The following is a 23267-nucleotide window of genomic DNA, read 5'->3' as shown; positions in this document are numbered from 1 at the left end:
CAATTAAACCGTCAGATTATTAGTTTGTTTGTTTGTTTGTTTGGGGTATTTCTGCTGAAGGAAATCCTTCATCCCGCCGTGTCAAAGCGACTCGATGCAAAAGAGACACATTGAAGTGAAGTTAAAGTTCATAAGTTTGAGTTCCGTTTATTTCTGTCACATAACAGCGTGCAAACTTATTAAATAATAATTAAGGGTTTAAGTGGCTGCGGTGGATGTTGTCGAATCTCGTTTTTTTAATCGCCTGTAAAACACAGTTGAGGGAATTTCGAACCCGCGGGGAAGTGGGCGGGGTGACATCGCGGAAAAAGCGAACGTGGTCCCGCCTCCATCACAACGCCACACCGACCGGAATCTTCACGGAGGCGCAGCGAGAAAGAAACACCGGCAGAAGGAGCTCCGGAGGCGCCGGAGAGATGGCCCATGCCAACATCTCGGTGACGGAGAGACAGTTCCGGTGTCCCATCTGCCTGGACATCCTGAAGGACCCGGTGTCCATCCCGTGCGGACACACCTACTGCATGGCGTGCGTCAGCGGCTACTGGGACCAGGCGGAGTCCGGACACTTCAGCTGCCCGCAGTGCCGGGAGGCGTTCAGCCCGCGGCCGGTGCTGCGCCGGAACACGGTGCTGGCCGAGGTGGTGGACAAGCTGAAGGTGAGCGAGGCGGTGACGGCGCCGCCGGAGCTCTACCTGGGCGGAGCCGGCGAGGTTCCTTGCGACTTCTGCCCGGCAGAGGGCAGGCTGCGGGCGGTGCGCTCGTGCCTGGTCTGCCTGGCCTCCTTCTGTGAGCCGCACGTGCTGCCGCACCGGGAGGTGAGCACGCTGCGGCGGCACAAGCTGGTGGAGGCGGTGGACAGTCTGTCGGAGCGGCTGTGCGCGCAGCACCGCCTCGGCCTGGAGCCGGAGGGCGGCGGCGGCGGTGGAGCCGAGTGGTGCGGAGACTGTCTGCTGTGCGAGGCCGACCGGGAGGAGGCGCACGGAACCGAGGCGCAGAGAGCCAGGAGACAGGTACGCGTCCCGCCCCGGGGTCCAAAATTCAGGAAACTGCCTCCAGAACCTGCTGGGGTTTAGTTGATTGGTGTGGGGTCCAGACACATGTGAATGCTGGATTCGGGCCACACCCCTGAAAGTGGGCGTGTCTCTACCTCTTAAGGTGGCAAAACTTAAATGTACTGGTATCAAGTCAAGTGTGCATCCACAACACCACAAAACCACCTTGTGCCCTGGACGGCAACCACCCAGGCAGATGACCGGTCCATCCCACCATCTCTAAAATAACCATGGATTTGCTGCAGCCTGGTGGAAGCCCTTGGCCTTCTTCAGCCAATTGCATCCTCAACACTAGAGTGCCTGAGTGTGCGTGTCTGTATATCCCTAGTTAATATTGACTGTGTGTACGGTGGCCATCCCAGCCAGAAAGGGACTAATGAATGTTTACACAAGAATCAACATGTAAAAAATGTTCCAGTGATATTGAAAAGTGCACCACATTATACACCTGATCAAAGAATCCATAAAGATATAGTTTGGACTCCAGCCCAATAGATTAGGGGAGATGTGTGTGTGTTTGGGGGGTGGGGGGGGGTATCAAAAAGTGATGCAAAATGCTGGATGTGCTAAGAGGATTCCAAAACATAGTAGAATGCAGTCGATATTAACCTTGCTTGACATTGGACATCAGGCATTTGGGAAGGTCAAAAGTATTCCAATTATTCATCCTATTGGGTTTTTTATTTATTTATTTTTTCCTAAACTTGGAATAACTTTAATTTTTGACCCCTGTACAAACTGAAATTGACCTTGTCAACCTTTTTTTTTTTTTTTTTTTTTACCTCATAACTCCATAACATTCAGTCATAAATACTGTGCACACATATGATTGGTGCATTTCTAAGTTTTTGACCTCTGTGTCATCCTTCTTTAACCCTACGTGGTTACAGCTGCAAGCCTGCCATGACTACCATATATTTTTCCAAGTCCCTATATGTAGGTGACCAAAATGCCATATCAGAGGTTTTGCCACCCTGAGTGGCAGCGACCAGCCTCTCTGGCTCGTGGACCATCATGATTTTAAAAGGGCGGCATCCAGTAACACTCGTGGTATTGTGTAAATTTCTGTAAATATTTTGGAATTGGACCTGGACCACATTGGAATTCTGTTCTAGCACAAAGCCGTGGTACAGAAGCAGAAGTATTATTCAAATTTCCAGTCTTATTTATTTATTTGACATTTCAGAAAACTTAAAGTTTATCCCTCATCTTAATCAGAACCTTAAACTGTGTAAAATAGGTCATTTATCAGGTTTTCATATTCCAATGTTTGGAAGTGACACCCTACTTGGGACGGCCAAATACCACTTTGCACTTCCTGGTTACTATGGTGCAGTGGTACCTGGTGGTACTCTGCTCAGAGGAGCAGGCGGCGCCCAACACCAGCTACTGTTGCAAAGCGAGTTACATAAACCAGCTAGTTGGCTGCCTTAACTTGCACGTAGTGGCACGGGCGTTGAAGGTAGTGCAGGGTATGTGGACCTGGACTGGTGAAGATTACAGGACTTGTTTATGGTCTATAAAATTGTTCACAGACTGGCACCTCCCTACCTGGCTGACCTAGTTGAGCCCTACGTACCGACTCAGGCCTTGCGTTTGCAGGGTGCAGGACTTCTTTGTGTTCCTAGGGTGAATAAAAAGTCTGCGGGTTACAGAGCTTTCTCCTACCGTGCCCCTGCTCTGTGGAATGATCTCCCTGCACAAATAAGGCAGTTGGATTCTGTGGAGACTTGTCTCAACTTAAGACCCATCTGTTTTCCAGGGCTTATCATTAGTATATTATGTTTTTATGTGTTTTTTTTTTTATTCTTTTTACTGTTTTAATGTGCTTTTTGATCTTTGAATTCATTTTGTTCCGTTTTTGAATTGTGCCGTGTGAAGCGCCTTGAGGTGACCCTGTTGTGAATTTGCACTATACAAATTAATAAATATGAATTTGTTTGTGAGATTATCAGTAAAATGTCAAACATGTTAATAAGCCAGAACAAGAACCAAACCAGTTATTAACATGATTAAAGTGGTTTTGTTGTGTCTGAGTTTCTGACAGTAAGAAGGTCTGGGATCAGATTGGGTTTACCTCGTACTGCATCTCTGTTGTGTTTAGGACTCTGTGAACTTAAAGGAACAAAATGTTTCTGTCTGATTTTGTTTGTGAACCCACCTTGTTGATGTGTTTGTGTCAGGTGCAGCTCCAGGAGTCTCAGAAGATGGTTCAGGGAAGGATCCAGAGTGGGGAGAGAGAGCTAGAGGAGTTTCAACAAAACCTGGAGACCCTGAAGGTGATGCACAGAAAAGCTTGGAAGTTTATCGTTATTACTATTTATCCTTGGAGAAGACGCTGCCAGTCCACCCAGCTGTAACTGGGTACCGGTCTTTCCTGGGGACATAACCTATGATGGGATGATGTCCAATCCAGGATGGACTTGTAGACCCTCATCTGGGTGATAAGCTCAGACACCGGTGGGCATCATTGCCTGTATAGGACTTTCTTCTTCTTCCTCTGCTTCTTTTTGAGGTCTTTTCCTAACACCTACCTCACCCTCGTCACCCCCATGGAGCACAAAGTCTCAGCAAGATCTGCCACCTGATCATTAGGTGCTTTTTGTAGTCCAATATTATAGACCGTACCTCGAACAGTTTTGAAGAAAATCCATCTAAATGCAAATTACATAAATGAATATCACGCTTATATGATTGGTCAATGGGGCTGCAAATAACAATAATCTATTAATTGATAGATTGTTTTCTTCATTAACAAAGTAGATGTTGGCTCCATGAAATGTCCAGAAATGGTGAAAAATGTCAATCGGTGTTCTCCAGAATCCAAGATGACTCTTATAAATATTTTGTTTTGATCATAACACGTTATTGTGAAAAAAATTCACATTTAATAATCTGAAATAGATGATTTCAATTTCTGTATGAATGAAGTTATTAATATTATACAGACGACTTTAACAAATATCAAAAGGGTTTGGTTGGTATAATGTTGATTTAATATTTCTTGCACACGCTGAATTCACTTTTACTCTGAGTGTGGTGATGATGATGATGAAACAGTTTCCTGTTGTGATCCCGGCGTTGAGTAGAGTTGTAGTGGTGGCGCCGTAATGTGTTGTAATCTATACTGTGATGGTAACTAATGTGTGAGCTAAAAGGTTATAAATAGAGCCGGCGTGCACGGTGGCGTGCCTCTCTGTCTGTCCCGGGAGCTCTTCAGTATCAGTTTCCATTGCAAAGCTAATTTAAGTTCCAGTTGGAGCCAATCCTTTGTTCTTCCAGTTAGGAGTACTCCAACTCCTCCTCCTCCTCCTGTGACACATCAAGGCCTCTCCATTCATCGGCTTATTTTCTGTTTGTTCTTATTAGACCACCAAATTATTTCCCTCAGTGTTCTTAATATCTCCGAAAATAACATTTTCCCAGAAGAAGAAGCCCAGACTTGGTCCTAATCCTTCTGCGACTGTGTGTTTTAGGTGTCGGCCTCAGCTGTCCTGGAGGACAGTGAGGCTCTGTTTGCTGATATGGCTCTACGTCTGGAGAAAACCAAGGCAGAGGTACGCAACGCCAATTGTAGAAGCCTTAAGTTTAGTATGACACATGGTTCAGATGTGCATCATCGGTGGTTTAAGGGTTCGGTGTCTGGAACGTCACTGTCCTCTGCATCATCGCCCCACTTTGGACCACAGCCTCTCTTGGGTTTGTTGGTGGGTCCCTGCTAGACTCAGTGGCACACTTGATGCCTCAGACATCATTTACGTTGATGTTAGTGACTGTTGATCTGATGCTCGTCTGAAGGTTGTAACGAGCCCCCCCCCCCCCCCGTGTTGACCCATTAAGGTCATATGGGTCAAATGTGGAGATGATTGATGGCTGTCTGTGACTACTGTCAGGGAAGCAGCACAAGCAGTTATTAAAAGCTTTGCACAAGTAGTTTGAAACTTGATTAGGAAGTATCTTACCTATCTTTAGGGAGGAACTATGTGGTTCCTCCAGGAATTTCCCTGGTTGGACTTGCACCATGATTAAAATACCATCAGGTTTGCTCCATTGTCCAGGATGGGACATCAATGCTGCTTTGTTATAGCCTCCAAAAACATTATTTTGGAGGTATATAAGAACCACCAGGCAGAATCTGGAAACCTGTTTTTGTTTTGCTCCATTGAGTAGTTTCTGTCCCATTCTGGCCCCCAGGGGGACAAAGCATCCCACTGGGAACATTCTAAGCCGGGCTAAATATAGAAGGTTAGCAGGGTTTTCACAGTGTGACTGATTTGCCAGAAACACGATGACGAGAAAGGAGCATAGCAGGAGATCGTACAGGACCAGGCTGTCAAGATAAAGTCCAACCTACCGTACCTACATAGATGAGTGAAAACAGGGAGAGCAGAAGACGTTCCCGTAGCACCAGAGTACCTACAGTGCTTTGTAAAGTTTGGAAAAGAAACTGCACTTACATAATGTAAATAGTTTTAGCTCAGGAACAGATGGTTCTGGGTTCACTGGTGTAAACTAACAATGCAAATGTTAAGTTCCTAAAATGTTGCTGGTTCCTGGAAGAGACTGTCATGTTCAACATTGTAAAGATGAACTGGACTTGTGAAGGAGATCGGACTTTAGTTCAGATGGGTACTTTGCGGTGCCCCAGAATGTTTTTTTTGTTGTTGTTTTTAGGCAGGTGGCATGTGGGGTGATGGAGATGATGATGGCAGGTTGCCAGTTGTGTTTATGGGTGATGATAGTGCTGCCACCTAAAAAACAAGTAAACCTGCAAACAAAAATAATTTTCCCTGTAGTCCAGTGCTGGAAGGTCAGTCATTGTTGGTATGATGACATTTTAAAGTGTGAAGATTTCATGTTTGAGTTGTTTTTATAGGTCCATCTAAAGGTTAGGTCAACACTGTAGCATTGGCCGGGTTTGAGGGCCCAAATACCTGATGCGTTAGTCGTGTGTCGTAGGTTCGTGCAAGGCTGGAGGCGAGGGAGAGAGCTTTGGTGGGAAGAGCCGAACGAGACATCGAGATGCTTGAAAAAGACTGGAGGAGCTGAAGAAGAGAGACGATGAGTTCAGTCAGCTTCTGCAAATGGAGGACAACGCCCATTTTCTACAGGTGAGGTGGAAAGCCAATGAGGACAGTGGGGTTGCATGAAGGTATAACAGGGTGATTGTCAATTCTAAGGATTCCAGTTTGCTATTGTTCGAACACTAATTTCGACCTCTGGCATTAGTACCCACCCATGGACATAAAGATCCTAAGGGTCAGAGCAGATAGGTAGGGTAAGTATAGTATCAATTAAGATGTGGTCTCGTTGTTCAGGATAGAATTTCATGGTCCGTAGGTCTTTCTTTTTAGCTTTTCCCATTTTATTAGGGGTCACCGCAGCGAATCCCATTTGGATGTGCTTGTTTATTTGGCACAAGTTTTATCTCAGATGTCCTTCTTGATGCAATTTCTGATATACAGGACTCATGGACTATGACATGTGTCTGCCACGTTTAGTCCAAATCAGGTTGAAAATCAAATTCTTTGACCTTGACCTTTGTCAAAGTGAACCCTTTAAATCCAATGCTGAGGTTCATCATCATTTATACACACCAGGTTTGGTACAAATTGGCCAAAGGGTGAGAGGATGAGGATAGGAACAGAAAAACAAACACTCAAATTATAGTTTGATGAGGACGATGCAAACGGTTATAAAAGACAAAAGAAGGAACCCTGGATTCTCTCGGACTCTTTGACCGGCGCTATGTTTGGTCGCACCGGATCATATCTCAGAACTTTGCTTTTAAGCTGAACTGAAGAAATGAAATTCTTTGAGATGCTGCTGCTGATCTGTTAATGTGTCCAGCGGTGCTGCATTAGTACGCAGACATAAACATTCTCATTCTCGAAGTTTGATCTCTCGAAGGGAACTAATACGTTTCCAGTTCTTGTGTTTGGTGTAATCATCCATCCTGACTAATGCATCAGGTCATAAGAGCTCATAAAACCTCACAGATGTTGGTGTGTAGGTGAAGGGAGCGAGTGCGAGGAAACAGCACGTCAGCATCGGAAAAAGTTGGCGCCTGCTTACGTGCGGTTTTTGAGTTTAATTGTAGAGTCGATTCAGGTGGGCGGGGCAGAGTCTGGATTTTTTATTCCCTTCATCGTTCCTTCCTCCTCTTCTGTCATGACGCCAAGGTGGCTCCCCTGCTGTGCATCCCTCTGACCACCAGTCGGCACTCCAGATCCCCGAGTCTGCCCGTAGAGACCTTCAGCGCCGCCAGAGGAGCGCTGTGCCACCTCCGCAGCCGCATAGAGGAGGTCTGCAGGGAGGAGGTGGACAAGATCAGCCGTGCAGGTACTTCACAGTTGACGTTTTTTACAGGATCGTCCTGAACCCGTCTGCAGGATCAGGTCATGATGTTTTACAGCCTGATGTGAATCCTCTCTGACTTATTTATTTTGTAATTGACTTTAATTGACTATCCCCAATTACCCAACATGTTGGGCTACCAATATGTAGACATGGGTTTGATACCTGTTCACACTGTCTGTCTGTGTCCTTTGACAAGCCATAATCTGCATTCTCCCAGTCCACCCAGCTGTGAATGGGTACCGTCCTTGGCTGGAGAAGTAACCTGTGTTGGACTGGCATCTGATCCAGTGGGGACTTGTGGACTCTCACCCATTTCCCTCTACCGATGATGTCCTGATGGTGCTGGTGTTTTTCCCCAGGGATAAACACCAGCACCATCAGGACATCAGCACCACAGGGCTTAGATAGAACTTACTTTGAGGTTCAGTGTCCTGCAGCAGGACACCTTGTTTGGTATCAGTCCTCAAGCCTTTTGGTTTCTGGACAAATGGCAGCTCTGCGACCTGAACCATGGTCACTTCTTGACCCTTCATTCAGACTGTGCATTTACATTGAGTCTGGGAATGCTGAAGTAGTGGTTAAACCAACACGTGTGGTTTCACAGTGAAGACATGTCAAGGCTGGGTGACTGTAGCTCAGGGGCAACAGCAAATTGTCTGTCAACCAAAGGGTTGTTGGTTTGATTCCCAGGCATTTGTCCATTTAAACCAGTTTAAAACACATTTGAAGGACTTTAATTGTGGTTCAGATGAGTCTGTTGGTTTAAACCAAACTGAGACTCAATTTGATGAAGTTAACAAATGTCAAATCATGGGTTTGAGTCCCAATGTGGATGGAAAAGCACTGTTCTGATTCTCATTACCCCGTCTAAGGGGACCATGAGCAATGTTGAGCTGAACGCCCCACAGCACCTTCTGGTGTGTGTGTGTGTGTGTGTGTGTGTGTGTGTGTGTGTGTGTGTGTGTGTGTGTGTGTGTGTGTGTGTGTGTGTGTGTGTGTGTGTGTGTGTGTGTGTGTGTGTGTGTGTGTGTGTGTGTGTGTGTGTGTGTGTGTGAGACGTTACTGTGAAATGACAGAAATTCTGTCATATTAGACCTTTTTTTGTTGAAGCCTGTTGAAGAAGTGTGGAGTTGAGCAGCAAATGAATGCATCTCAAATGTTCAAAACTTGAAAATTAAACAAAACCATGCTTACATTTTTTTTCTTGATCAGTTTCACAATGGACAGGTTTGTACTGTAAATGGACTGCATTTATATAGCACTTTCCATCTGTATCAGATGCTCAAAGCGCTTTACAATAATGCTTCACATTCACCCTACTGAGGGTGCCGCCATACAAGGTGTTCACTACACACCGGCAGCAACTAGGGGATTAAGGACCTTGCCCAAGGGCCCTTAGTGATTTTCCAGTCAGGCTGGGACTTGAACCGAGGATCCTCTGGTCTCAAGCCCAATGATTAAGCACTAGACCATCATCTCCCCTAAACTCCCCCGATCGTTACTTTGTTCATTTTATGGTAATCCTGTCAAGAAACCAACAAACAGGTGCTTGCCTCAACATGAAGGTTCAAAATACTTGTTATTAATACTTAATACTTAAGTTCTAGACATGCATGTAAAGATTTTTCAAATGAAATAAAAAAAAAAAATTGATCTGAGCTGTATGTGTGTGCGGGCATGCGTACGTGCACTCACCTTTACACTGAGGTTTGGCTTTGTTTTGCAGTTAACGAGAACTATGTGTCCGGTGGAGAGTGTGCAAAAGGTAAGCATAAGAAACTCGAGAGCCACTGGCACATAGCGTAAGTGACGGGTCGAGGCCCGAGGCTGCAGGTTTTCACACTGACAGACAGCAAAGGACTTAATTATTCATGCCCAAGAGTACGAGGTGACGCCTAAAACAAGGCACTCTGGCTCTCCTCCAGCACTGCTGTGAGATCTTTGGTCACGGACCAAACAATTACATTTAGACTAATTGATCCAGTGTTGGCGCTCCGCTACAAATTAGTTTTTTGGCTCTCTAATGATATCAATGCCAACAACAGCATCCTTGTTACTATAATTATTGGGTCTCAAAATCCAACCCTCCTCTGAATCATGACACCTGGGTAATGGCTCAAGTAGGGGATTGCCTGTTAGGGTGAAGTATGATGGGAACCTTGTGTGCGCCGTGGCCTCTATGGTACCCATGATGGCCCAACAGGAACCTTGAATATGAGACGGGTAATGGGGCTTTGGTGAAACAAGAAGTCCTCAACTATTCATCAGGAAGTGAAGGCTTGTAACCCAATGGCTTTGAAGAAGGCCACAGCAGGTCCTCACACCCTGAGCGTCTGGGATTTCCCAGCCGTCAGACCGTGCTAAGAATCTGTCAAGGACTATGTGTTTGGCGGCGCACAACGACATTCCTATGTTTAACTGACCCACGCAGAGGCATCTCCTGATCAACCCTGGAGGTAGAATTCTACCATCCCTTCCAGGAATTGACCAAGAGACTATCGTTCTCGCCACCGAGGGTTTGCCATGACTATAATTATTATTATGCCAAGGATTTTTTTTTTTCATAGTACTGCTGTATATTTAGCCTCTACTCATATTTAATCTTAAGTCTTGCTGTTAGGTTTAATAATAAATTCAAATGTAAATTCTTGTCCGTTATATTTGGGAGGTGGTGGAAGAGCGGAGATGCCCAAACCTCAGCAAACGAAACCTAAACTGTCTCGGTGGTTTAATCCCATGAGGGGTAAGTGGCCATCCGGTTTTGTTTTGGGGGTTTGGGTGTATTTATCCCTTAACAAGGACAAATGGCTGGTTTTGGCTTCTTTTCTTCACAAACTATCTGACATTCTGACTTCACTGAGCACTGACAGGTGATAATTCATCTCTGTGAATATGCATGCATCACATCATACACATACTATTAGTAATTCTTCATCACGTTTTGTGTTTATGTCTCTTATGTCCGACTTGGTGTTTATGATTTCCAGAAAAAAAAATGGAATGGATGAATTTTGGGGGGGTTTTGTGATTTATTTGTTTATTTATTTTTTCCTCTCTCTTCACTTCCTTCCTTCGCCTTCCTGTCCACTTTGTTTGTCTGTTATTGGATGAAGGTTTTGAGCATCGATGTCTCTGTTTTGTCTTATTCGCCCCCAAACAGCGGCGCCGGCGTCATTTTTGCTGTCATCTTTGTCTCTGCAGCCGGGAGATCAGAGGATGAGAGCGGCTTTTCTCAGGTGTAAGTACGCAAACGTGCGCACGCATCTGCATGGATACTTTGCCCGTGTCCGTGCAGCCCTGTGGATCCTGAATCGAGCCCATTTTAGGTGGTCAATACTGACGCTAGGTAGTAATATAGTCATGATACCGATATATCTGCCGATAAATGAAAGTGTTTATTTTTTACTACCTTTTATAAAATCTAAGTGAGAAAAGTCAAAAATTAGATTTATACAGAAATACAGCTGTTTAGGAGCATATTCTGCTATCTTGGACTACCTTCACTTTGATTGGCAGTTGCCGTGTCGCATCGTGTCTTGTGTATTTTGGCCCCGCTTTCCTGGCAGCATAGCAACCACTTGTCTTGATACTGTAAAACAGCCACTATGTTTGTCAGCGAATAGCAGTTGGTCTCTTTTGTGCTGTCTCCTGTAGCTAAGATGACTAAGGGGTGATGGGGGTTCCAGCCATGTTGACAGCATAGTAACTAATGCCATAAGATCACCATCTGCTGGACAATTACATAATAACATTTTTTTTTGCAACAGCCAAAATGTTTTTCTGCATCGTTTATTCAGTAAGATAAAAGTTTCTTCATGCCAGCAAAAATAACACCGATACTGATATTTTCATGAAAAAAATCTTATTATATGGCTACGTCGCTACTCGAGCTCTGATTGGCTGATTTCCGGTCTGATATTTTCCCATATTAGACTGTTACCACGACAATCAGTCTGGATTGTGTATCACATTTGTTACCAACCAGAAAGCTAAAAATACAATTAGAAAAACCAAGTTAGACATTAACATACTCCTTAAATATCTAAACAGTATCAGAAAAAACACACAGATTGAAAGCTTACCAGCTAATGACCGGACCATCTGTTAAGCTAACGACCGGACCATCTGTTAGCAAGTTCTTCATGGAGGTGAAGAAAGCGAACAGGTCTGACTACGAGCCCAAAACTGTCAGCAGGTTTCATATTTGGGCGATACCGTAAATATATATATATATATATATATATATATATATATATATATATATATATATATATATATATATATAAAATTTCTGTACGCACGGACCTCACTAAATGCTCAGTCCGTATTGTCAACACCTCAGTCTGATATTTCCCATACAGATCCCACGCTCAGTTAATAATCCTTTAATAATAGCCGATTTTATTGGCCAACCCATATATTGGTCAGGTTTGATTTTTTTTTTTAACAAATTTGTTGTGCCTTTTTCAAATTGTAGGATGATAAAATGTTCTGATGGATTAAAAATTTGAGATTTTCACGTTACTACTTGTTTTTGACTTTCTTCCCCCCCTTATCAGATTCATGTCATCTGTCCTTTGACCTTGACACGGCTCACCCAACCCTGGTTCTGCTTGAGGCGCTCCAGGGGGCGCACTGCGGTGAGGAGCCACAGCCGTACCCCCCTCACCCTCAGCGCTTTGACTCTGTCGCACAGGTCCTCTGCAAGGAGGGCCAGATGGGCACCGCCAGCTACTGGGAGGTGGAGTGGCGTGGTGGAGGTTGGGTCGACATCGGCGTTACCTACCGCGGCATCGGACGTAAGGGCGGTGGAAAGCCCTGTCTGCTGGGACGCAATGAGAACTCATGGCGGCTTAGGTGTACACACACTGGGTATGCTGCCTGGCACAACAACCGAAAGACCACGGTGGCTGCGCCACCCTGCCCCAGGATCGGAGTGTTGCTGGAGCGCCACAAGGGGGCGCTGACCTTCTACAGTGTTTCGGACACAGTGCTGCTGCTCCACACTTTCCGCTGTCCATTCACTCAGCCGCTTTATCCGGCCTTCCGCCTGGACCTGGACTCCACCCTATTGCTCTGTCCTCATGAGGGAAGAAACCCGACCTAGCCCTGCCCCCCATGTCCCAACATGGACGCTATATATATATATATATATATATATATATATATATATATATTGGTTTTTTTTTTTCTTGTTTCATGCTTATAACTGGTACAAACACGACTTACAGGGTTACTGTAGCCAACACTGAGGCCGGGACCACGTTACATGCAAAAATGCCATTTTTCAGATGACTGATCATGATCAGAAAATTATGGCTCCGCCCCTGAAAGTGGTAATGAACCATATTTTACCACATCACTGGTTGCATTTATTTGTTTGCTTTCAGCTTCAAATGGTGACTGGCTGGATATTTAAACATTGTTCACCTCCGCCTACTTGAAAAGCCACAAGAGATTAAAAAAAAAAAAAAATCAAACTGCCTACTTGATGTAGAAAACTTAATGAAAATATTAATATTAAAGTTTGCATTAGATTAGACTGCAGGTTTTCATTCTCAGTTATTGCTGCTCATGCAAATTTCTAACGGAGCTGATATTTGTTAAATATCCAATTTACATCATTAATGTATTGATACTCATTAAAAACAAAATTTACAAAATAATTGAAAAACAATCAGGATATTTTGCTTTACATTCCTGCTATACTTACCGAGAACTTTTATCTGAATCTGCTAATTTCTGTATTTATCTCCTGGATAAACATTCTGGTTCAGATTCTTTAAAATCCAGCACGATGGCAACAATAATGTGAGAAAACAAATCACTGGCTAGTAGAGAAGGAATGGTCAACAATTTTGCTTATCTGATCATTTAAATCACTTCAAGTTAAATTGGCAAATATGGTCTTTTTCCAGTTTTTTTAATGCAGAGATTTGAAGACTGATTTGTTTTTATTTTTATTTATTTTTTATTTCGTTTTGGTGCTTTGAGGACCATAATGCGTCGGACATTTTAAACCGCACGTCTTATTTTAAATGGGCTTTGAGGGCCTAAATGTGGTGTAAACTGTCTTAAATGGTCTTTAGCAAAGTTGATTACAGAGAAACTAGTTCTTAAAAGATGGAAAACTGTTTTAAAATGATTTTAAGACATTTTAAAATATATTTTTAATCTGAGAAAGGCAGTTTAAATTGCATTTTTTAAGAAGAGTCATTCAGGTGAACATTGTTCTTCTTATTTTTAACATTTTGTAAGCCATTCTAAAGTCTGAAAATTTACACCTGCAGCCTTAAAACAATTTGACATGAAATTTCAATTCTGAAATGTCAAACTGCCTCATGTAAAAAAAAAAAAAAAAAAAAAGACAAATCGGATTTTCATGTAGTTTTTGGTGTCTACTTGTGTATCACAGCTGGTGAGTGTCGTTCTGTAACAGTTTTGCATTTCTGGTTGTAACATCTGTGTTGGGTTAGTTAGCTGGGTTAGTGATGGAAACACTTTTGTGCAGTTGAGGGCAAAAATCAGCTCTCAAGTTTTCATCATCATCCAGTGACCATGTCCAGGTGCGACCCTGAGCCGTCTCATGGCTTTTTGTCAAGTTGTTTGCTGTTTTGCGCCTTGTTGAAGTCTTCCTTCGAAATGGTGCTGCATCTTCCAGAATGTCGTCATCGTTTGACCGAGCACTGTGCGAGGCTTCTAAACCAAACTGTTTGCAGACGATTAACCGTTTTAAATGCGAAGATGACATATGCATATTTTTACATCACATCTGTTTTTAAATGTCCAGTTGAATCAAAAAGGCTGGTGTGAAATGTACCACACTCAGACAGAAATTGTAACTTGAAGATGATTGTAAATTGAAGCTGATTCAAAAGCAATTGTTTTGCCAAATGAGGCTGACGTGGCAGGTCATTTCAAAGCAGGGCAGACTCTTTCTTTTACTTTTTTGCCATGAAGTGCATTAATGCAGCGCTGGAACAGGAACTGCTCACGTGCTTTAACCTTTCTGCACTCTTTCATATAAGTATTTGTGGCCGATTCTTTTTCCTGTCAATATCTTCACAATAAACTGAGACTTAAACATATGAATGATGTTCTATCTGTTTTTGTTTTTTTTTATGTGAACATATATACACTGGAAAAAAAGTGAAACTTTGATCAGTGTTTAAAAAAATACTGTAATTTATTACACCTAAATTTATAGTGCTCACAGTATAGTCATAATTTAAGGTTTAAACCATATTATAAATGTAATGAGAGAAAGTAAGAAATTGAAATTAGAAGCAACTACAAACAAATTATAAACGACTACAATTTTTTTTTTTTTTTTTTTACTGTATTGATTCAAGTTTGATTTTCTTCTTCTTTCAGTGTAAACACAGATGAATCCACCACAGGTGCTTTGATAATGAACTTGGCTACTCATTCATTCATTCATTTTCTGCACCTGCTTATTCCATTTAATGGTCACAGGGTGAACTTGGCTATGTGAGCATTAATACTTGTATAATAGAGTATTTGCATACATGTTTAAAATGAGAATTTTCACAGCATTAAAAAAAGCTTAGCCATTATACTTATTATACTATTAAAACACATTTTATGAATGAGTTTGTCTTTGTGTCTTACCCTGACAGCCTTTACTCTGGAATTAGATATCTTGACATCTTTTACTCTGGGATTAAACACCCTGACAGCCTTCACTCTGGAATTAGAAGTCCTGACAGCCTTTACTCTGGAATTAGATATCTTGACATCTTTTACTCTGGGATTAAACACCCTGACAGCCTTCACTCTGGAATTAGAAGTCCTGACAGCCTTTACTCTGGAATTAGATATCTTGACATCTTTTACTCTGGGATTAAACACCCTGACAGCCTTCACTCTGGAATTAGAAGTCCTGACAGCCTTTACTCTGGAATTAGATATCTTGACATCTTTTACTCTGGGATTAAACACCCTGACAGCCTTCACTCTGGGATTAAACACCCTGACAGCCTTTACCCTGGAATTAGAAGTCCTGACAGCCTTTACTCTGGAATTAGATATCTTGACATCTTTTACTCTGGGATTAAACACCCTGACAGCCTTCACTCTGGGATTAAACACCCTGACAGCCTTTACCCTGGAATTAGAGACCCTGACAGCCTTTACTCTGGAATTAGAAGTCCTGACAGCCTTTAGTCTGGAATTAGATATCTTGACATCTTTTACTCTGGGATTAAACACCCTGACAGCCTTTACCCTGGAATTAGACACCCTGACAGCCTTTACCCTGGAATTAGAGACCCTGACAGCCTTTACTCTGGAATTAGAGACCCTGACAGCCTTTACTCTGGAATTAGACACCCTGACAGCCTTTCCCCTGGAATTAGACACCCTGACAGCCTTTACTCTGGAATTAGATATCTTGAAATCTTTTACTCTGGGATTAAACACCCTGACAGCCTTTACCCTGACATTAAGCACCCTGACAGCCTTTACCCTTGAATTAAACACCCTGACAGCCTTTACTCTGGAATTAGACATCTTGACATCTTTTACTCTGGGATTAAACACCCTGACAGCCTTCACTGTGGAATTAAACACCCTGACAGCCTTTACCCTGGAATTAAGCACCCTGACAGCCTTTACTCTGGAATTAGACACCCTGACATCTTTTCCCCTGGAATTAGACACCCTGACAGCCTTTACTCTGGAATTAGATATCTTCAATCAATCAATCAATTTTTTTTATATAGCGCCAAATCACAACAAACAGTTGCCCCAAGGCGCTTTATATTGTAAGGCAAGGCCATACAATAATTATGTAAAACCCCAACGGTCAAAACGACCCCCTGTGAGCAAGCACTTGGCTACAGTGGGAAGGAAAAACTCCCTTTTAACAGGAAGAAACCTCCAGCAGAACCAGGCTCAGGGAGGGGCAGTCTTCTGCTGGGACTGGTTGGGGCTGAGGGAGAGAACCAGGAAAAAGACATGCTGTGGAGGGGAGCAGAGATCGATCACTAATGATTAAATGCAGAGTGGTGCATACAGAGCAAAAAGAGAAAGAAACAGTGCATCATGGGAACCCCCCAGCAGTCTACGTCTATAGCAGCATAACTAAGGGATGGTTCAGGGTCACCTGATCCAGCCCTAACTATAAGCTTTAGCAAAAAGGAAAGTTTTAAGCCTAATCTTAAAAGTAGAGAGGGTGTCTGTCTCCCTGATCCGAATTGGGAGCTGGTTCCACAGGAGAGGAGCCTGAAAGCTGAAGGCTCTGCCTCCCATTCTACTCTTACAAACCCTAGGAACTACAAGTAAGCCTGCAGTCTGAGAGCGAAGCGCTCTATTGGGGTGATATGGTACTACGAGGTCCCTAAGATAAGATGGGACCTGATTATTCAAAACCTTATAAGTAAGAAGAAGAATTTTAAATTCTATTCTAGAATTAACAGGAAGCCAATGAAGAGAGGCCAATATGGGTGAGATATGCTCTCTCCTTCTAGTCCCCGTCAGTACTCTAGCTGCAGCATTTTGAATTAACTGAAGGCTTTTTAGGGAACTTTTAGGACAACCTGATAATAATGAATTACAATAGTCCAGCCTAGAGGAAATAAATGCATGAATTAGTTTTTCAGCATCACTCTGAGACAAGACCTTTCTGATTTTAGAGATATTGCGTAAATGCAAAAAAGCAGTCCTACATATTTGTTTAATATGCGCTTTGAATGACATATCTTGACATCTTTTACTCTGGGATTAAACACCCTGACAGCCTTCACTGTGGAATTAAACACCCTGACAGCCTTTACCCTGGAATTAAGCACCCTGACAGCCTTTACCCTTGAATTAAACACCCTGACAGCCTTTACTCTGGAATTAGATATCTTGACATCTTTTACTCTTGGATTAAACACCCTGACAGCCTTTACTCTGGAATTAAACACCCTGACAGCCTTCACTCTGGAATTAAACACCCTGACAGCCTTTACCCTTGAATTAAACACCCTGACAGCCTTTACCCTGGAATTAGATATCTTGACATCTTTTACTCTGGGATTAAACACCCTGACAGCCTTCACTCTGGAATTAAACACCCTGACAGCCTTTACCCTAGAATTAAGCACCCTGACCGCCTTTACCCTTGAATTAAACACCCTGACAGCCTTTACTCTGGAATTAGACACCCTGACAGCCTTTACTCTGGAATTAGATATCTTGACATCTTTTACTCTGGGATTAAACACCCTGACAGCCTTTACTCTGGAATTAGACATCCTGACAGTTTTACTCAGGGATTAGACACCCTGACAACCTTCACTCTGGGATTAAACACTCTGACAGCCTTTAATCTGGGATTAAACACTCTGACAGCCTTTACTCTGGAATTAGACACCCTGACAGCCTTTACTCTGGAATTAGATATCTTGACATCTTTTACTCTGGGATTAAACACACTGACAGCCTTTACTCTGGAATTAGACATCCTGACAGTTTTACTCAGGGATTAGACACCCTGACAACCTTCACTCTGGGATTAAACACTCTGACAGCCTTTAATCTGGGATTAAACACCCTGACAGCCTTTACTCTGGAATTAGACACCCTGACAGCCTTTACCCTGGAATTAGACACCCTGACAGCCTTTACTCTGGAATTAGATATCTTGACATCTTTTACTCTGGGATTAAACACCCTGACAGCCTTCACTCTGGAATTAAATACCCTGATAGCCTTTACCCTGGAATTAAGCACCCTGACAGCCTTTACCCTTGAATTAAACACCCTGACAGCCTTTACTCTGGAATTAGACACCCTGACAGCCTTTCCCCTGGAATTAGACACCCTGACTGCCTTTAATCTGGAATTAGATATCTTGACATCTTTTACTCTGGGATTAAACACCCTGACAGCCTTTACCCTGACATTAAGCACCCTGACAGCCTTTACCCTTGAATTAAACACCCTGACAGCCTTTACTCTGGAATTAGACACTCTGACAGCCTTTACCCTGGAATTAGACACCCTGACAGCCTTTACTCTGGAATTAGATATCTTGACATCTTTTACTCTGGGATTAAACACCCTGGCAGCCTTCACTGTAGATGGAGCAGTTCTCATTTCTAGAAATCTGGCCAATTTTCTTGGATCCTCCAAACTGTGACTGTCCAGCGTTGGGACCAGGAGGCAGGGCTGTGGTCTTATACACCTCTCTGCAGCTTCTCTCCCCCTGCCATCCCCTCATTACCCCATCCCCGTAGAGACGGTGCCTGCTCCCAGACCACCAATAACCAGTAAAAATCTATTTAAGCATAAAAATTCAAAAAGAAAAAATAATATAGCACCTTCAATTGCACCACAGACTAAAACAGTTAAATGTGGTCTATTAAACATTAGGTCTCTCTCTTCTAAGTCCCTGTTGGTAAATGATATAATAATTGATCAACGTATTGATTTATTCTGCCTAACAGAAACCTGGTTACAGCAGGATGAATATGTTAGTTTAAATGAGTCAACACCCCCGAGTCACACTAACTGTCAGAATGCTCGTAGCACGGGCCGTGGCGGAGGATTAGCAGCAATCTTCCATTCCAGCTTATTAATTAATCAAAAACCTAGACAGAGCTTTAATTCATTTGAACGCTTGTCTCTTAGTCTTGTCCATCCAAATTGGAAGTCCCAAAAACCAGTTTTATTTGTTATTATCTATCGTCCACCAGGTCGTTACTGTGAGTTTCTCTGTGAATTTTCAGACCTTTTGTCTGCCTTAGTGCTTAGCTCAGATAAGATAATTATAGTGGGCGATTTTAATATCCACACAGATGCTGAGAATGACAGCCTCAGCACTGCATTTGGTCTATTATTGGACTCTATCGGCTTTGCTCAAAAAGTAAATGAGTCCACCCACCACTTTAATCATATCTTAGATCTTGTTCTGACTTATGGTATGGGAATAGAAGATTTAACAGTATTCCCTGAAACTCCCTTCTGTCTGATCATTTTTTAATAACATTTACATTTACCCTGATGGACTACCCTGCAGTGGGGAATAAGTTTCATTACACTAGAAGTCTTTCAGGAAAGCGCTGTAACTAGGTTTAAGGATATGATTCCTTCGTTATGTTCTCTAATGTCATATACCAACACAGAGCAGAGTAGCTACCTAAACTCTGTAAGGGAGTTAGAGTATCTCGTCAATAGTTTTACATCCTCTTTGAAGACAACTTTGGATGCTGTAGCTCCTCTGAAAAAGAGAGCTTTAAATCAGAAGTGTCTGACTCCGTGGTATAACTCACAAACTCGTAGCTTAAAGCAGATAACCCGTAAGTTGGAGAGGAAATGGCGTCTCACTAACTTAGAAGATCTTCACTTAGCCTGGAAAAAGAGTTTGTTGCTCTATAAAAAAGCCCTCCGTAAAGCTAGGACCATCTTTCTACTCATCACTAATTGAAGAAAATAAGAATAACCTCAGGTTTCTTTTCAGCACTGTAGCTAGGCTGACAAAGAGTCAGAGCTCTATTGAGCTGAGTATTCATTAACTTTAACTAGTAATGACTTCATGACTTTCTTGCTAACAAAATTTTGACTATTAGAGAAAAAATTACTCATAACCATCCCAAAGATGTATCGTTATCTTTGGCTGCTTTCAGTGATGCCGGTATTTGGTTAGACTCTTTCTCTCCGGTTGTTCTGTCTGAGTTATTTTCATTGGTTGCTTCGTCCAAACCATCGGCATGTTTATTGGACCCCATTCCTGCCAGGCTGCTCAAGGAAGTCCTACCATTATTTAATGCTTCAATCTTAAATATGATCAATCTATCTTTGTTAGTTGGTTATGTACCACAGGCCTTTAAGGTGGCAGTAATTAAACCATTACTTAAAAAGCCATCACTTGATCCAGCTATCTTAGCTAATTATAGGCCAATTTCCAACCTTCCTTTTCTCTCGAAGATTCTTGAGAGGGTAGTTGTAAAACAGTTAACTGATCACCTGCAGAGGAATGGTCTATTTGAAGAGTTTCAGTCAGGTTTTAGAATTCATCATAGTACAGAAACAGCATTAGTGAAGGTTACAAATGATCTTCTTATGGCTTCGGACAGTGGACTTATCTCTGTGCTTGTTCTGTTGGACCTCAGTGCTGCTTTTGATACTGTTGACCATAAAATTTTATTACAGAGATTAGAGCATGTCATAGGTATTAAAGGCACTGCGCTGCGGTGGTTTGAATCATATTTGTCTAATAGATTACAGTTTGTTCATGTAAATGGGGAATCTTCTTCACAGACTAAAGTTAATTATGGAGTTCCACAAGGTTCTGTGCTAGGACCAATTTTATTCACTTTATACATGCTTCCCTTAGGCAGTATTATTAGACTGGTATTGCTTAAATTTTCATTGTTACGCAGATGATACCCAGCTTTATCTATCCATGAAGCCTGAGGATACACACCAATTAGCTAAACTGCAGGATTGTCTTACAGACATAAAGACATGGATGACCTCTAATTTCCTGCTTTTAAACTCAGATAAACTGAAGTTATTGTACTTGGCCCCACAAAACTTAGAAGCATGGTGTCTAACCAGATCGTTACTCTGGATGGCATTTCCCTGATCTCTAGTAATACTGTGAGAAATCTTGGAGTCATTTTTGATCAGGATATGTCATTCAAAGCGCATATTAAACAAATATGTAGGACTGCCTTTTTGCATTTACGCAATATCTCTAAAATCAGAAAGGTCTTGTCTCAGAGTGATGCTGAAAACTAATTCATGCATTTATTTCCTCTAGGCTGGACTATTGTAATTCATTATTATCAGGTTGTCCTAAAAGTTCCCTAAAAAGCCTTCAGTTGGTTCAGAATGCTGCAGCTAGAGTACTGACGGGGACTAGCAGGAGAGAGCATATCTCACCCGTGTTGGCCTCTCTTCATTGGCTTCCTGTTAATTCTAGAATAGAATTTAAAATTCTTCTTCTTACTTATAAGGTTTTGAATAATCAGGTCCCATCTTATCTTAGGGACCTCGTAGTACCATATTACCCCATTAGAGCGCTTCGCTCTCAGACTGCGGGCTTACTTGTAGTTCCTAGGGTTTGTAAGAGTAGAATGGGAGGCAGAGCCTTCAGCTTTCAGGCTCCTCTCCTGTGGAACCAGCTCCCAATTCAGATCAGGGAGACAGATACCCTCTCTACTTTTAAGATTAGGCTTAAAACTTTCCTTTTGGTTATGCTGCTTTAGACGTAGATTGTGGGGGGTTCCCATGATGCACTGTTTCTTTCTCTTTTTGCTCCGTATGCATCACTCTGCATTTAATCATTAGTGATCGATCTCTGCCCCCCTTCACGGCATGTCTTTTTCCTGGTTTTTTCCCTCAGCCCCAACCAGTCTCAGCAGAAGACTGCCCCTCCCTGAGCCTGGTTCTGCTGGAGGTTTCTTCCTGTTAAAAGGGAGTTTTTCCTTCCCACTGTTGCCAAGTGCTTGCTCATAGGGGGTCGTTTTGACCGTTGGGGTTTTTCATAATTATTGTATGGCCTTGCCTTACAATATGGAGCGCCTTGGGGCAACTGTTTGTTGTGATTTGGCGCTATATAAGAAAAAAGTTGATTGATTGATGATGACTGTGGAATTAAACACCCTGACAGCCTTTACCCTGGAATTAAGCACCCTGACAGCCTTTACCCTTGAATTAAACACCCTGACAGCCTTTACTCTGGAATTAGATATCTTGACATATTTTACTCTTGGATTAAACACCCTGACAGCCTTTACTCTGGAATTAAACACCCTGACAGCCTTCACTCTGGAATTAAACACCCTGACAGCCTTTTCCCTGGAATTAAACACTCTGACAGCCTTTACCCTGGAATTAAACACCCTGACAGCCTTTACTCTGGAATTAGATATCTTGACATCTTTTACTCTGGGATTAAACACCCTGACAGCCTTTACTGTGGAATTAGACATCCTGACAGTTTTACTCCGGGATTAGACACCCTGACAACCTTCACCCTGGGATTAAACACTCTGACAGCCTTTACTCTGGAATTAGACACCCTGACAGCCTTTACCGTGGCATTAAGCACCCTGACAGCCTTTACCCTTGAATTAAACACCCTGACAGCCTTTACCCTGGAATTAGACACCCTGACAGCCTTTACTCTGGAATTAGATATCTTGACATCGTTTACTCTTGGATTAAACACCCTGACAGCCTTCACTCTGGAATTAAACACCCTGACAGCCTTTTCCGTGGAATTAAGCACCCTGACAGCCTTTACCCTTGAATTAAACACCCTGACAGCCTTTACTCTGGAATTAGATATCTTGACATCTTTTACTCTTGGATTAAACACCCTGACAGCCTTTACTCTGGAATTAAACACCCTGACAGCCTTCACTCTGGAATTAAACACCTGACAGCCTTTACCCTGGAATTAAACACCCTGACAGCCTTTACTCTAGAATTAGACATCCTGACAGTTTTACTCAGGGATTAGACACCCTGACAACCTTCACTCTGGGATTAAACACTCTGACAGCCTTTACACTGAGATTAGACAACCTAACAGCCCTTACTTTGGTATTAGACACCACAACATATTTCACTCTGGGATTAGACACCCTGACATCCTTTAGTCTGGAATTACACATGCTGACAGTTTTACACAGGGATTAGACACCTAGACAGCCTTTACTTTGGAATTAGGTATCTTGACATCTTTTACTCTGGGATTAGACACCCTGACATTCTTTACTATGGAATTACACATGCTGACAATTTTACACAGGGATTAGACACCCAGACAGCCTTACTTTGGAATTAGATATCTTGACAGCTTTTACTCTGGGATTAGACACCCTGGCATCCTTT

General features: G+C 42.6%; 1 protein-coding gene across 1 annotated transcript; it reads left to right on the top strand.

The window, feature by feature from the left end:
• Window positions 1–275: 275 nt before the first annotated feature.
• Window positions 276–12541, top strand: LOC117526739 (E3 ubiquitin/ISG15 ligase TRIM25-like). The gene is given in 10 exon segments (XM_034188806.1): window positions 276–1010; window positions 3236–3331; window positions 4529–4609; window positions 6012–6087; window positions 6090–6163; window positions 7235–7394; window positions 9139–9177; window positions 10081–10155; window positions 10573–10650; window positions 11972–12541. Coding segments are annotated over 10 exon segments (1821 nt in total). The 5' UTR covers window positions 276–416; the 3' UTR covers window positions 12520–12541.
• Window positions 12542–23267: the final 10726 nt, after the last annotated feature.

This window comes from Thalassophryne amazonica, chromosome 15 (assembly GCF_902500255.1).
Source record: "Thalassophryne amazonica chromosome 15, fThaAma1.1, whole genome shotgun sequence".
NCBI lineage: Eukaryota > Metazoa > Chordata > Actinopteri > Batrachoidiformes > Batrachoididae > Thalassophryne > Thalassophryne amazonica.
This window is presented reverse-complemented; position numbering and strand designations above follow the sequence as displayed.